Source organism: Diabrotica undecimpunctata, chromosome 2 (genome assembly GCF_040954645.1).
Source record: "Diabrotica undecimpunctata isolate CICGRU chromosome 2, icDiaUnde3, whole genome shotgun sequence".
Taxonomy (NCBI): domain Eukaryota; kingdom Metazoa; phylum Arthropoda; class Insecta; order Coleoptera; family Chrysomelidae; genus Diabrotica; species Diabrotica undecimpunctata.
The window spans coordinates 92,382,241-92,398,614 of NC_092804.1; the positions used below are offsets into that span (position 1 = coordinate 92,382,241).

The 16,374-nt window shown below is 33.7% G+C and overlaps 1 protein-coding gene across 3 annotated transcripts in view; it reads right to left on the reverse strand.

Annotated features, from left to right (window-relative positions):
• Positions 1-16,374, reverse strand: part of Madm (MLF1-adaptor molecule) — an 800,745-nt gene that overhangs the window by 298,144 nt on the left and 486,227 nt on the right. For all 3 annotated transcript variants that reach the window (XM_072523211.1, XM_072523210.1, XM_072523212.1), the window contains one exon: positions 5,536-5,823. In XM_072523211.1, coding sequence (XP_072379312.1) covers positions 5,536-5,823 — 288 coding nt within the window. The remainder of the gene's footprint in view (positions 1-5,535; positions 5,824-16,374) is intronic.

Sequence of the window (16,374 nt, forward strand, 5' to 3'; positions counted from 1 at the left end):
AAACCTGAGATAACAAAATTGAAAGGTGTGATATAAATCATCAATCAAAAATTTTAATAATGTTTTATATATATTTTTTGTAAAGTTTTAAAATTAAAATTCTATATATCACATTAATATATATATATATATATATATATATATATATATATATATATATATATATATATATATATATATACAGTAAAACCTCCGTTGACCGAAATAATTGGGGGGGAGGCCGTTTCGGATAACAAGAATTTTGGTTGAAAATAACATTTTTGTGTATTCTTCTTGTATCAAATTACATAGTATTCTGGGTCAAAGTTGGTATTAAAAAATACTATGAGATGATTTCGTAATGATTTCTAATAAGTAAATACAAAAATTAATAAAATTAAGGAAAATGAACAAATTTAACACGTATTTTAAAGAAATATTCTATTTTCTTTTGGGTTTTTCTTTGACAACGATGTGTTGCAGCTATATCTCTCCATCGCTTCATTTGCAGAACGTTATGAGGTTTTACCTCATTCGATTGTTCGACGACACGTAAAGCAACCTGAAAAGTACAAAACTTTATGCAATGACAACAAAAATTAAGAACCTAGTCGTGTCCCTAACTAATTAGGCCTACTGCCTAAAATTCTTACCTCTAAGGTATTAAAGTTAAGAGTTGTCTTGATGAGGTCCTGGTCGATGAATTCACTTTCTGAGTCATCGGCTGCTAACTACTTAGGTACGTATTTCTTCTTGGTTAATTTCGTCACATCTTGGCAAATTTTTTATTAAAGGTTTAATTTCTTCTGTCGTTTCTTCAAAATTTTCTTCTTCAGGATCGTCAATCAAAATCCCATCAAAAAGTTTGTTCCAGTATTTTTCAAAAGTTGAAGATTTGATCTTGGCCCACGACTCAGCACACCAATAAACAACATGTTTCATTGTTAAAGATTTGAGAATTTCGGGAACACTTTTGGATTCATTCGTCTCCTGTAATAACAGATGCCTTAAGAATGCTCCTCTATAATGTCTCTTGAATATCACTATTACTCACTAGTCTAACGGCTGAATTAAGCTCGTGACCTTCGGTGGCAAAAATCTGACAATTATGTCACCATTTTGTAGATTTTGAGGGTAAGTTGGCGCATTGTCAACAAGCAGCAATGCTTTGATGGTAGATTTTTTGATTTTAAAAAGGATTTTCACTTGGGGAGAATTCATTTTTGAACCATTCTGAAAATAAAGTGGTTGGAATCCATGAGCTTTTTTGGCTTCTATAAAAAAACTGGAAGTGCTTTTTCGGAAGTATCTTTTAGAGGTCTTGATTTTTTTGATTTCCCAACACACATAGGCCTCAATCAGCGAGTTACTGCTACATTGCTTCAAAGGAGAACGGTTATTCGTTCTTTGCAGCATTTTGAAATTTAATACAGTCTCATCTGCCTTGTAAATTTGATCTTTAGTGTAGTTCGCCAATAGCTCATCCATTTAAGTTTTAAAAATGTTTACTGCATCGTGGTCAGCAGATAACTTTTCCCCACATAAATGTACTTGAACGAATAACGTACCTACTTTTCCATTTGTCTAGTAAACATGAACTAGCTCTAAATCCTTCACCTTAATCGCCCAACATCTCGGATAACATGTTTGCCTTCTCTTGAATTATTGTGTGATCTTTGTTTTGTAAACTACAAATAGACAGCTTTATTTACCTTCTTTTTTTGACTTAGTTTTATTTTTTCTTGTTTGGCATTTTTGAAGCATGTTCCTTAAATTTGCTTTTCATTTTAACCCATTCGGAATCTGTAGAAATGCCAACGCCAAAATCTGCTGCAACTGTTCATAAAATCTGTCCATTTTGAATCTTTCGGATAGCCTCTTACACATGCTAACAGCCTTACACCTAACGGTAGAAAGGCTTAGGACTAAGTAAGTTTCGGATAGCCTCTAATTTCTGTTCAATCGCAATCACAACACGTTTCCGTTTGTTTGACATTTTCACACAACAGGTAATTTAATGAAATTACAATATAAAAAAAATAAAATAACACCCACAAACCAATAGGGCACCAAAGAACAGACACCAAAGACAGAATAAGATACGGTCACTTTCACGAAATGTGTCATAACAGGGAGTTATCTTATTCCTTCTTGTATGTAGGCTTTAAAGTCTGTTTCTCCTTCTATATTATCCTTCTATATATATTATAGGTAATTTAATGAAATTACAATATAAAAAAAATAAAATAACACCCACAAACCAATAGGGCACCAAAGAACAGACACCAAAGACAGAATAAGATACGGTCACTTTCACGAAATGTGTCATAACAGGGAGTTATCTTATTCCTTCTTGTATGTAGGCTTTAAAGTCTGTTTCTCCTTCTATATTAGCCTCCTAAATTGTTTAAATTATCGCACCATCTTTTTCGTCTGCCAATACTTCTTCGTCCATTTAGTGACTTATCTTGTGCTATTCGTACTATCCTACTCTCTGCTATTCTACTGAGGTGTTAGTATATAGATAACGAGAAATGAACAAATAAACTCGGCTAAGGCGATTTGCACTGTAAAAGGGTTTTTAATATTTTATTTTAACATTCATAGTACATATTATACAGACATATTAAATAACTACAATAATAAAAAACGTGTTGAGTATTTAATTGTATTCTTTAGTTGTGTGAAAGCAATCTTGACGATGTTAACAAATTAATGGAATTGTATACGTTTTGCGATAAAAATTTACTTTTTATTGACGAAATTATTGAAACTGTCAGACGTTTCGGTTAAACGATGTTTCGGTTAAAAAGGTTTCGATTAAGGGAGGTTTTACTGTATATACATATTTTACAATAACTTTTTGTTCTTAATCTTGTACATTTTAGAATCTTGACAAAGGCAAGGGTTTCCTGCCGAAACGTTGATTTCTATGGAAAATAAAATCTAGTTCCACATCTAATATAATTTATTAAACCTAAACCCAAGAAAAACTAATTTTATATTAAATATAGTACGGTTCAAGAAACTCAAAAATATATAAAAATAATACTGGGTACTTTTAAATATGAGAAATTATAATTTGATGCACATTTTGATGTAACTGATAAAGGGCGCCACATACGCCACATATGTGGCATAAATTTGCACTTAACTTTTTTGCTCTTGAAGTTACCTATATTTGGGACAAAAAATATTAAAGATACATTATTTTAACAAAAAAAAAGGTATACCTGTTAATAACTTAAAAACTCAACAGTATTCGAGATAATCGCATTTTACAAATCAGCTGCATAATTCTGATTTAAAGCAATTACTGCAGGCAACGAAGGAAAAATAGACAAAAACATTAATACTTCTGAATTTTGGTATAAAATACCTTTAACTAAAGTTGATAGTTAACGAAATATTAAATAAAATAAATATATCAGCGGGATAATTAATAATAGGATTTGACAAAATAACAGAATAATAGAATTTTACATCAAACATTTTACGTTTTATGTTATATTAAAGTTATAATCATAACTTTTTGTCAAAGTAAGTGTTCGATATGTCCACCATTTTATTTAATTCATTTGTCGATATATTTCATAAAAGATCCTCTCATATTAAATAGCATCAGTGGTTCTAAAGAAACTGCTGCAGTATTTATTTCTTCCCATAGTTGGTTGCGAATATTTATGGGATTCTTATAGACACGTTGTTTTAATGCGCCCCATACACCCAAATCAAGCGGATTAAATTCTGAGCTACTTGGTGGCTATAATGTATAATGTATGAATATATTCTTTTGGATACATATCCAAATCTTATGGTATATTATGGAACTACATCTTATTTGTCGCAGAGGTTGAATAATGTATTAAACTGTGATGTATCTCGTCCATTGGTTACTTATATACACACGGAATAACCTATAGATGATATAACTTATTTATATGATTATGTTACAGCTTACGAGTAACTATAATTACATCTCGAACAAATTGACTAGTATTATTTACTAACGAACTAATATTATGCTAAACTAAATTGCCAGTGTCTTTACTATATTTATAAAAATATCGGTTATTAGGCCAACGATGATGTTTTTGTAAAAATGCTGAGTCTTTAAGGCTAGATTTGTAGCAAAAGTATTATGAAACAAGACACATATATGTTATTCAATACCTGTGATCTAGTTTCTATTATTTGTCCTAATAAACATGGCTAAACAATTTACGTAATGAATAATAAATATTATTTTCGGAGTTTTTATGAATTAAATAATTATATCAATATCTCACCACATTGCCAAGGAATATGACTACCACGAATAATCCAACGTTCAGAAAAGTTGTATTTAAGTATGTTCCAACTGCCTTCTCTCTAGAATGTGGTGGTGTACCATTTTGCATAAACCACATATTTTGAGTTTTCAGTACTTAACAATAGAGAAAAAGTAATACAACGCCAGTATAGAAACTTAAGAAGCGATAGAAGAGGGAAATTGTAAACATGATGACGGCCAACGTCTAAATACGGACACGGCACCTAAAGAAGAAGATGTATAACAAAGCAATTTGTAATGTTACATTATCATCTTTAAGTTGTTTTAAAATGAATAAACTATGAATTATGCTTATCTAGAGGCATTCAGTGCTTTACCGCACAAATATCAAACTAAGAATTATTATGCAGCTGACTTGTAAAATGCGATTATCTCGAAAACGGTTGAATTTTGAGGTTACTAACTAGTATACCTTTTCTTTGTAAAAATAATGTATCTTTAATATTTTGTAACACAAATAGAGCTATCTTAAAGAACAAAAAAGTTAAGCGCAAATTTATGCCACACATGTGGCGCCCTCTATCAGTTACATTAAAGTATGTATAAAATTATAATTTATCCTACTCAAAAGCATCCAATTGTAAATTTTTGTCCAAAAATATTTACAAACGTAAAAGTTAAAGCGAAAAATAAAATTTTAAATTTCCACTGCAATTAAAGTGCAGAAACTACGGTTTCTGTTTGTACAATTACGTAAGGACCACCCTGTATATATATATATATATATATATATATATATATATATATATATATGTATGTATATAAATTTTTGCTGTTGGAAAAACTTTCGAATTGTGTCAATATTATGTAGTTTTAATGAAGATCTTAATGTTCATCATAAGTTTAATTATACCTCGTATAACTACCTCGTTTAATTTAGAACTAACTTTGTATGTATGTTTATTTTTTTATTTAATATTAGCCTTAGAAAAGAGTTTTTGTAATCCAAAGATGATGGCCGGTTTTATTGTACAAAGTGCATTTTTTTTTATACGCCTGTATGTATTTATGAGTATATTTTCCGTTTTATATTTGCATATGTCTATATTTGGCAATTCGACTGGACATTGAGAAAAAGATGAAGAATATGTATTTAAAAATAGTACATTAAGTTCTAGACACAAATGTTAACTCAGCAAAAGTAACTAGAGAATCATGTTTACTGTACTAAGGTCCTTCCGTTTCGGACACATTATGACCAACTTATATTTAGAGCTACTTACCACTCTTTCTAACCAAGCAGTGTGCAGCTAAAAGCTTTAAACTGTGAACTTCGAAGAGAAGAGGGTGAAATAACAGTTCTCTTGATGTAGGTCTGTCTTCGGGTTTCGGTGCCAAACACTTCAAGATGAAATTCTTCTGATGCTCGTGCTCCAAGGAATCTATCGTCTTCTTTACGTTTTCTTCTGTTACTTTATTTCCAGAATCTCCGTTACCAATAATTTCTAAGGCAGCCATCTCTAATGCGCACATGCCAAACGAATAGATATCAATTGGTGGACCCATTTTCGCTGAAAATTCGGAAAAATATCTTATATATTGTATTTGAAACAGAGGCAAACTTTCTTGATTTTATAAAGTTGGTTAGCAGTGAATTTTAATGATGTTTTGTTTTAATTCCATACCTTTTAAGTTGTTTTTAATGTGTTGCTAATTTTATAGTATCAGTTATATATTCACATATTTTGAATAAAGAACATTTCATATCACTTATAGTACAATGGCCGGTAGGATCTAGTAACTTCGATCACGTAAATTCAATAAAAGGTTACCGCCTGTCAGCACCAAACATTTTGGATTCTTCAACACTAATTGTGATATACTGGAACAGCAAATTCAGCATGTCTATTTATTATAAAAAAGCATCGCAAAACCACATTTTTTTAGTCTGATTATTATATATATATATATATATATATATATATATATATATATATATATATATATATATATAATATATATAAAAAAGTTTTTTTGAGTGTTTCTGTTTTTTTTTTAAACTGTTTTTCAAAAGAAAATTCATAATTACTAACAAAATCAGTAAGTAAGTGGAAATGTCTTTGCATATCCTCGTCACTATTAAGTGTTTGTCCACTATTCCAAGAACCTGCCCTAAGGAAACCGTCGGCGGGGAGTTTGCCAACGGGAATTAGAAATTAGAAATCTTTAAGATCGAAGAAATGCACATCAGTATCGTTTTTTTATCTTGTAAGCGAATTTTATTACTTAGAATTAAGAAGATTTATTTTTCTTGAAAAATATTTTTATGCCAGACACCTCCTGTTCTTAGATTCCGACTTAGAGTTAGATTTAGAAGTTATTCAAAACAAAAAATTCAAGACTGCGAAGAGATATATTTAACAGATAAGCTAAATAATTTAAGAGTATCTCCTAAAAATATAAAAACTTTTGGAAATATGACAGTTCCACAATTTGATGTAAACAATTTGTAAATTCTTCCAAATTTTGACAGAAATCCAAATGTTTTAAATGAATTTATTAAAGTTTAGGCAAAACTTGTCAACCATTATGATAGACTTAATGCAGTTAATATAAAAAATAAATTTTTACTTCATAGTATCTTAAGTAAATTATGAATTATAATTTAGATCAAAAGAAGTTATGTCTGTATATTAATGTGAAGCTTGGAATGAAATATATATATATATATATATATATATATATATAAGCGGGGATCCTACAGCTTCTGCCGCTTCCCGCATTTCGATCTCCATCTTTTTCTATCTCTCCAGGTGTCTTCATCAATGGCTCTATCTTTCATGGTTTCCATAACACCTTGTATCCAAGACTTGGCTGGTCTTCCTCGTTTCCTTCTATTACTTGGATTGTATTCCATAGCTCTTTTTGGCCATCTGTTGTCGTCCATCCTCTGTACGTGTCCATACCATATTAACTGTCTAGTTTCTATTCTTTCAGAAGTTGTATGTACTCTATCTGTTTTTCTTCTAATTTCAGAATTAGGTATATGTTCTACTCTTGATATACGGCAAGCTCTTCTTAGGTAGTCCATTTCAACCGTGTCAACTTTTTGGAATGAAATAAAGATTGCATAAATTAAAAATTTTGGAGAATTTATATTAGTTGACAGGGGACCTAGTAAATTTGAAACAAGGCCCAACAGAATCTATTATGCATTTTTATAAAAAAAATAACAGAGCTTTTAAGTTGTATTTACAACAACATATACTGTAAATGCTGAAATAAAAATAAATAAACAAGAATTTTTCCGTCAATAACCTCTCACAACATTTCTAGCATTCCTACGAGAGCCAATGGATTCCGTCATTAGAGCACTGAGACCAGGAAGTTTAGTTAAAGGAATACAATAAAGAAATAAACAATATACGATACGTTCAAAAAAATTAGATTACTCAACCTTCAAACATCAAGAAGAAACGAAAATTACCAATAACGTCGACTACAAAGACCAACTCAGCAGACGCCGGTACCAATAAATAAACGTTGCGCGATTTTTGCCATTTTTTATGCTTCTCATGAGATTATAAAATGTATCAATTCCATCGATTGGTCGCTATGAAGTTTCCATTATTAAAGCACAATCTTTAAAACTCACAACATAAAATTTCGATTTTGAGTTTTGGCAACAGATATGCAAAAAGGCATTTAAAATATGCCTAATAAACGCTGAATTAAAACTCACGCATTACAAAAAATCTCAGCTCATCTTAATCTTGTTTTTACAAGAATAAACTATTAATTATGCGTATCAACAGGTATTCAGTGATTTGACGCACAAATATACAATATTAAGAATTATTATGCAGCTGATCTGTAAAAATGATCTAAAATGCGATTATCTCGAAAACTGTTAAGTTTTAAAGTTATTAAAGTATATCTTTTTGCTTTTTGTTAAAATAATGTATCTTTAATATTTGTTTACACAAACTTAAAGAGTAAAAAGTTAAGCGCAAATTTATGACACCTATGTGGCGCCCTCTATCAGCTACATCAAAGTATGCAACAAATTTTAATTCCTTATACTCAAAAGCACTCAGTTCTAAATTTTTCTGTTGAGTCCCTCGACCGGTTTGCCTTTCCCTCAAAATATAAACATTATAAATGTTTGTATTTTGAGAACGATTTACGAAGTGGAACTTGAAACGTCAATACACGTACTTTAACCTTTAATTGTGGCTTATTCCCATTTAAATAGTAATTACTTTGTATTAAAAAGGGGAGAGCATGACAAATATCTTTATGGTATTGTAACGAAATAGCCCATCTCCGATGCGTGGTATGTGTCACAATTCTTAGAAGAATAAATCTAGAATACTCAAGAGTTGGCATTTTAATAGCGCCCATCTTCGATGCGCTTTCGATAAGAAGAATAGAGGTGGACTATTTCAGAATATTCTAGTACATAATAACTTTTATATATAAGTAGCTCCGATATTAGCTAAGTTAGTGGATAAGATATTTTCGTGCTGTAAACTTATAAATAAATATATTTATATAAATTAAGAACCGCTCGTTTTATTTAAAAACGATACAGTATTATCTACGAATAGCAAATATCAAGAAGAAGCAATTTATAAAGAGATACAAGGGATATCCCAATCCCTATCTTCAATCCTGAAGTTGAACCGAAGTGCATTGTTAAAACATGCTCTACAAGCTGAGCAAAAAGATTGTATTAAATAAAATTGCTTGTATTTCGTTTGTCTAGATATAGACCAGGGCGAATATGTTAAAAAACGACTAAAGGGTATCCCCCATTAAGATAGGCAAAATGCCCTTACCCTCAGAATTCAATTTTTTTTCATTTTTTTACGTTCTATGTGATTAAAAAAATAAGGCTCAGGACAATTTTATCCCTCCACTTCCCACACCTACTCCCATCCACCCAAAAAGTCAATTGTTCGTTTTTATTTTTTTAGGTAGGATTCAATAAATTTACAAATTTCAAAAAAATTACACGCGTAGTTAAGGCTTTTACAAAATTTGTTTGTTTTTTATAGACCCTTAGGTTGAGTGTACATAACCTAAAAATGAATTTTTTTCTAAAAAAACATAACTTTTTTTTGGAAGTGGCGCAAGTCCAATTTTTTTCTATTTTGTGTAGTTAATCAAAAACTATATCTCCAATTTTTTTTTAGATTTTTCCGTATGGTGTCCAGTTCGACTGCACTTAAGACCTTCATACTTCGTCTGGAAAATCTTTATATCAGCTTACCAAATTTCATTAAACTCGATTTAATAGATTTCGTATAATAATTTTGCAATCTAATTTTTTTTGGCTATTTTTTTTAAATCTTGCACAATAAAAACTAGACCGTGTAGAAGTTTGCCTATTTTTTTACTTATAAAAACGCACTTAACCTATCTGGTTTACTTTATGGAATTTGGTTTATAAGCCAAAAAAATTTTTTGGCTTATAAACAAATATAATATCTCGGTAACTGTTTGCTTAAATTAAATTTCGGAGACAGCGTTGAAAAAGACTTGGTAAGTCGTTTCCTATAAAAGAAGAAAAGTTAAATTACGAGCAGTGGTTCCTGAGATACAACCGTTCAAACTTGGCCAGCATTTGCGACGAAGTTTTAAACAATAGGACGAAATATTTAAACCATTACCTTTTTAACTTGTTAAACTGTTTGTTCTGGCTGTTAGGCCGTTGTCTTCTGAGATTAGTTGTCGACGTTTCGCCAACACTAGGGGGTTGGCATTTTCTGGAGATGTTACTGCTCGCTTGTAAGCTGAATATGATGCCGCTTTGTACTGCGGAGGTCATATTTATATTTTTTTAGTAGCTTTTCTTTCTTCGTGTTTTGCGGGAAGGGTTTTTGTGGATTTTAATATTGGTATCCATGTTTTGTTGATTTTTAGTCTTTCTTCTATCCGATTAAAATTATTTGGGTGCTTATATGTCTCCACCGCTTCCCGATGCAACCGTGGGTAGTACTGTGATATTTTATCCAGCATCTGCGTTTCTTCAAACAGTATCCGATGTTCTCCGCTTTCCAAAGCGTGTTCAGCAACGGCAGATTTGTCGATATGTCCTAAACGACAATGGCTTTTATGTTCGTTTATCCTTGTGTTTGTGTGCTTTTTCGTGGTTCCCACATATACCATTCCACATGTGCATGGTATTCGGTATACTCCGGCCGTTGCTAATGGGTCGCGTTTGTTCTTCACCGATCTTAAACAGTCCTTGATTTTCTTTGTAGGCTTAAAAATGGTCTTTACATTGGCTTTTTTAAGTATTCATCCAATTCTGTCCGTTACCCCCGATATATAAAGCAAGAACGCTTTGCCTATACATTCTGTTTCTTCGACCTTTCTTCTAGAGACCTTGTGCAGTCACACTATTATCCTAATACGCTGATCAGCTTAAGTCACTAACTTTCTAATGTCCTAATCAGCTTAAGATGGAATGCTGGTAGTTCTGTTATGACATTGTGAAGTCACACTCAACTTCTAATACAGTGATTGGCTTGGGTCACTAATTGCCTTATATGGTCACGAGTAGTTCAGTGATGACACATAAACACAGCGGAACGAGAGATAATAATTTGGTATGATTTAATTATGACCATTGTGAACGAGTTTGATTTAATTTAATAAAATAGCTATATTTACGTAAATACGTGTTTTAACTATTTTAATAGACGATACTATTTTAATAGACCATACTTGTTCATCGCTTTATGTATTTCTCTTCTGGTATAACCATTAGAGGTGAGCGCTTTCTCAATATGAAGAAGTTCACTTTGTAGATGCTGTGGTTCACAAATTCTCTTCGCCCTCTTCACCAGAGTTTTGATGATACCTTGTTTTTGGCCTGGATTATGATTTAAGTTCCTGTTTAGGTATCTGTCCGTATGTGTAGGTTTTCGATACACTTTATGCCCTAAGTAACCTTCCTTTCGATTTACTAATACATCAAGGAACGTCAGTTGTTGATCTCTCTCTGTTTCCATCGTAAATTGAATATTTGGATGTAGTGTGTTTATATAAGACAGACTGTTGCAAGAAATGGAAAAGAACTGGCAAATATAGCAAAAAGACCGATTCGGGAAAGCCATAAAATGGGACTGAAAGTTAATATTAATAAATCGAAGAAATCTCGAGCAAAAAAGGAATAAACACCAGTGGATCCTTTAAATTGGAGGTGGAGGACAGATCAGTTGTAGAATTCGAGAAGGTGGATGAATATATGTACTTAGGTACTCTTATCAGACATGTAAGGAAGAAACTAAAATCAACCTGAGACTGACCAAGAGCAACAGGTGTGCTGGAGCCATGAGCAAAGTAATTAAGGTTGAATATATATCTCGTAATACAAAAATAATTGTATACAAAACTATAATTAGACCCGCAATGCTATACGCTGCCGAGACATGGACTATGAACAAAACCATACAGAACAGATTGGAAGCATGGGAAAGAAAGATACTTCGCAGAATGTTTGGTGGAAAAGTAGTAAAGGGAGAATGGAGAAGACGAACTAATGCAGAAGTATACCATTTGTATGCTAACCCTACAATAACCAAAGGTGTGAAAAAAAGTAGACTAAAATGGCTCGGACATCTAAAAAGAATGCAAGGTAATAGACTAGTCAAGAATATTGCTTGGAAAGTACCTGATAGTACACACAGCTACACATATCTTGATACTAACATAAACAGTCAATGGGACCATTCTACTGAAATAAAACAACGTTCGTAAAGATGAAGTCTCTTTTCAGTCACGATTTACCACTTAGTACCAAAATCTCTATCATCAGATGCTATGTATTTTCTACATTATTATACGGAGTAGAAGCATGGACGCACTGGGAAGCTTCTTTAGGAAAGCTCGAGGCCTTCGAGATGTGGTGTTACAAGCTCATCTTACGAATTTCATGGAAGGATCGTATGATTAATATTGAGGTCCTACGTACAATGGGCAAGGAATGCGAGATCACTAACACAATCAAATAGCGCAAATTAGAATATTTTGGCCATGTTGTGAGAAATAAACACAGATATGGCTTATCGCAACTAATTTTTCAGGGCAAGGTATTTGGAAAGAGAGGACCAGGGAAAAGAAGAATAGCTTGGCTGTAAAACCTAATGAAGTGGTTCAATACGTCTACAACTGAACTACTCCGAATAGCTGCAAGTAAAGTTAGGATAGCTATGCTGATCGCCAACATCTGGAACGGATAGGCAGCGAAAGAAGAAGAAGAAGAGTACCTGATGGCAAAAAAGAGAGGAAGACCAAGAAATAAATGGGGAAATGTAGTAATGGAAGATGTCAGAGAGATGGGAATCGGAGATAGGAAGCTGTTAGCTAAGAACAGAAAACGATGGAAATTATCCATCCAGTATCCAGCCTAAAAGGCGTGTTAACGATGTACAAACATACAAGAAGTAAAAAAGAAATAAATTAGACTTACTCACAATCAGTTTAATTTTACTGCCCAAGACGACCGGTTTGGCTTTCTAAAATTTACGGTACAAGAGTTTTTATATAGTGATTGATGATTCATAGTTCAAACTATCCCGTATTACTGATAATGAGTGATCTTCGGTCAATGTTGTAACTGTCTAACAACTTAGGAGGAAGTTTCTTGAGGGGAGGGATGTTAACAGATGATATAGGAGTAAGGTATATGTTATTGTTTGTTGAAAGAAAATGTGATGTTTTATATTATTTAAATTATTAAAGTTATTTATATTTATTGAAGAGATATATTTTGAAATGTGTGTTAAATTATTGAAAATTTTTATAAAGAAAGAGGACAGTTATATGACAATGAATGAAAATACTTGTACTATTTTGTGGGTGTGCAATTTCTTTGACTTGTAATTATCAACTTTTAATTAAAAGCATTTAATTTCTGCTAGGCAGAGAATCGTGAAGTCAAATGTAAAAATAATAAATTAAAACACAATTAGGGACAAACAGAACACAATTAACAGGACAAAATAAACATAAAACTTTAAAAAGGGGCTTATAGGCACTACATTACTTGCTAAGATAGGAATTGGGTTTTTTGTTGTCTACTAGTATTTTAAGAGGTAAATCTGACAAGATAATGTAGGTTAAAGTATTTTCAACCCCCCAACAAATCTCATAGTAGTCTACATATTTACCCCACCTGTCACCTTTTCCGTCACACGTCCTGCTCCAATTCCCACGTAACAGGGGAGGCAGCAGTAACGTGGAAACTCCAAGCAGCCTGTTCATACAGACTGCCACTGCGTCCGGAGGCAACCGTGAAAAAACAAAGCCTAGAGGAGTAAAGCTCGATAAAAAATCCCCACTATCACGGTGAAAGGCATCGTGCCAAAGATATGAGAGATGCGAGGGTTAGAGCATCACAAACGATCCCTTCGGGACACCTGGCGACCTCCCGAAGTAACTTAGCCTTAGCGCGGTAAGGGCACACTGCCGCGCCGGACATATAGCACGTCCCCACTCGTGGGAACTGCATGGACTTTACACACAAAAAGAAGGACAGAAAAGACAATGACGAACACAAGCAAACGAACAAGGAAGAAATGAAGATGAATGAAAACGAGAATGGGGTAGAACAGCCGCAAGACGGCAGATTGAGCGAAGCGGAAGAACAAAAGAAATTCGAAGAAGAGATGCTGAACTGGCATAAGAGTCAGCCGAAGATGAATAGGTCAGGTCCTCCAAAACATTCAACGTTGGTGGGAGAGGACATTTTAAGAGCAATGAACAAAAAAGACAAAGGGAAAGAAGAAAATTCAGGAGGGGAGGAATCATCAATAGAAATCACAGATGTGGTGGACATAGAGGAAGAAGAAAAAAATGAAGAGCAAGGAACCACAAACTGGCAGAACTTGGAGGAAAGCATCCTGACAGCCTCGCTGTTCGACGATGATGACCAAGAAGAGATAAAAGAAAAGAAAAAGAGGAAAAGAGACAGTTTTGAGATAAATAAAAAACTCAAGAAAGAAAAGAAAGAAGAAAGAGAAAGCGAGAGATACCAAGAGGAGACGGAATGCGAAAGAATACAGAGGAAACTAAAAGAAGTAATGGATATCCTAAATGGAAAAGGACCCATCGAGGGGAACAAAAAGCCAAAGCAAGCAAACTAATAGGAGAAATTAACACAATTCAGATTAAGACCAGCCAAAGTAAAGAAAAAACGGCAAAAGGGGAGGACGAAGAAACTAAGTGTGAGCAATGTAAAATAAAACTATTGCAAGAAAGGCAAAGAAAAGAAACAGAAAAAATAATAAGCGCTTTAAAAAAAGGGGGAGATATAAATAACTTCAATCAAATACAAAAAAAGAAATGGGAAGAAACAGTATTTGAAAAGACAAAATGGGAACAGGTGAGCTTACAGGAGACGATAACTAAAAAAGAATGCCTTATAATAACTAAAAAGGATATAAAAGACGGGGGGGTAGAAGACGTGATACGTACTCTCAGGGAGGAAGTTCATGAACTAATAGAGGTCTGCGAAGAAGGAAATGTAGAATATATAAAAAACGGGAACGAAAGTTCCATAGCCAGCCAGAGAAGGGAATGGTACACATATGTGGCCAAACCAAAAAAACAAGGTATGTACGAAATGGCCGAGAAGGCCATCAAACGGGTAAGGGAAAGGAAAGAGCCACCTGAAACAATAAGGGTGGTTATCAATAATGAGATAAATAAAGATGAGGTACGGAAAGCCCTGGAGTTTGTAGGCCGGCAGAAAACATCGTATGGGAAATCCAAGTAAGAGGTAAAGAAATGGATAAAGGAGTAAAGAACGAGCAAGAGGAAGCCCTCCTAATCAAAACAGGGGGCAAATCGTACACGGAAGTACTGAAGGAAATGAACCAAAAAATTAACATCGGAAAGATAGGGGTTAAAGTAGATAGACTCAAAAAAACAGAAGGGGGGGATATCCTAGTAAAACTAAAGGGCAAAGGGACCGCAGAGAAATTACGAAAAGAAATGGATACAAGGATGACAGGGTTAAATATGGCAATCCGACGCAAAGAATGTTTTTTTAACATAACAGGTTTGGATCCAGGGGTGACGGAGGAACGACTCCAAAGTGCCATAAAAATGTACACAGGAATACCGAAAAAAGAAATAGATATTAAGACGCTAAGAACTAATAAACATGGGGAGCAGGTGGCGACCGTAGCCGTACGCCCCTCAACAGCTGAAGAATTGAGGAGATACAGCTCCATAATTATAGGCTGGGTATCATGTCCTATCAGTGAAAGATATACCCCAACAAGGTGCTACAAGTGCCTTCACTATGGCCACAGCACATATGAGTGCAAAGGTGAGAGCAGGGCAGCGTGCTGCTACAACTGCTTAAAATCAGGGCACACAGCAGTGCAGTGCGACAGCACTTCATACTGCCTCACCTGTAACGAGGAAGGCCATAGAATGGATAGGATGCAGTGCCCAGCCTATAGAAGGTGGGTGTATGGCAGGGGAGGAGACAGGGAACCCCCAAAGGGTGGGTAAATGTAAAAAGGAAAACGAAAAAGCGAGAGATGGCTCCCTGGAGAACGCGAGTGGGCCCCTATACAGCCCACCGGCGGGACAGGAAGCCATCTCTCTCAGCTTTTCATGGATAAAGGCATCCAAGTACTACAACATTATATCCACGTTATTCACTAAATACTATCTATTATATTTACATATTTATATACTTTATTTATTTAAAAATTTTATATATACACACATTTCTTATTTTATTTATATATTTTATCTATCTTATTTTATTTATACATATTATATTTATAAACTTTTTATTTATACACTAATTTTATCTATACTTATTTTTTTATCCTAGTCTATAAGAATTTTAATTTTAATATAAGACGCGAATCCACTGCGGAAGCGACCTCAGGGAACTGAACCATAATGAACCCCAAAGATCAACCTGGTATAAGGATTTTGCAGGTGAACGTAGGCAGGGCGCGCCGAGCGCACGACCTCATCTACGCAAAAGCCTGCAAGCTAAATATAGATCTGCTCATCGTACCCGAACCTAACAAAAAGATAACGACAGGCGGTGGGTGGATACAAGACGAGGGGAAAAATGTAGC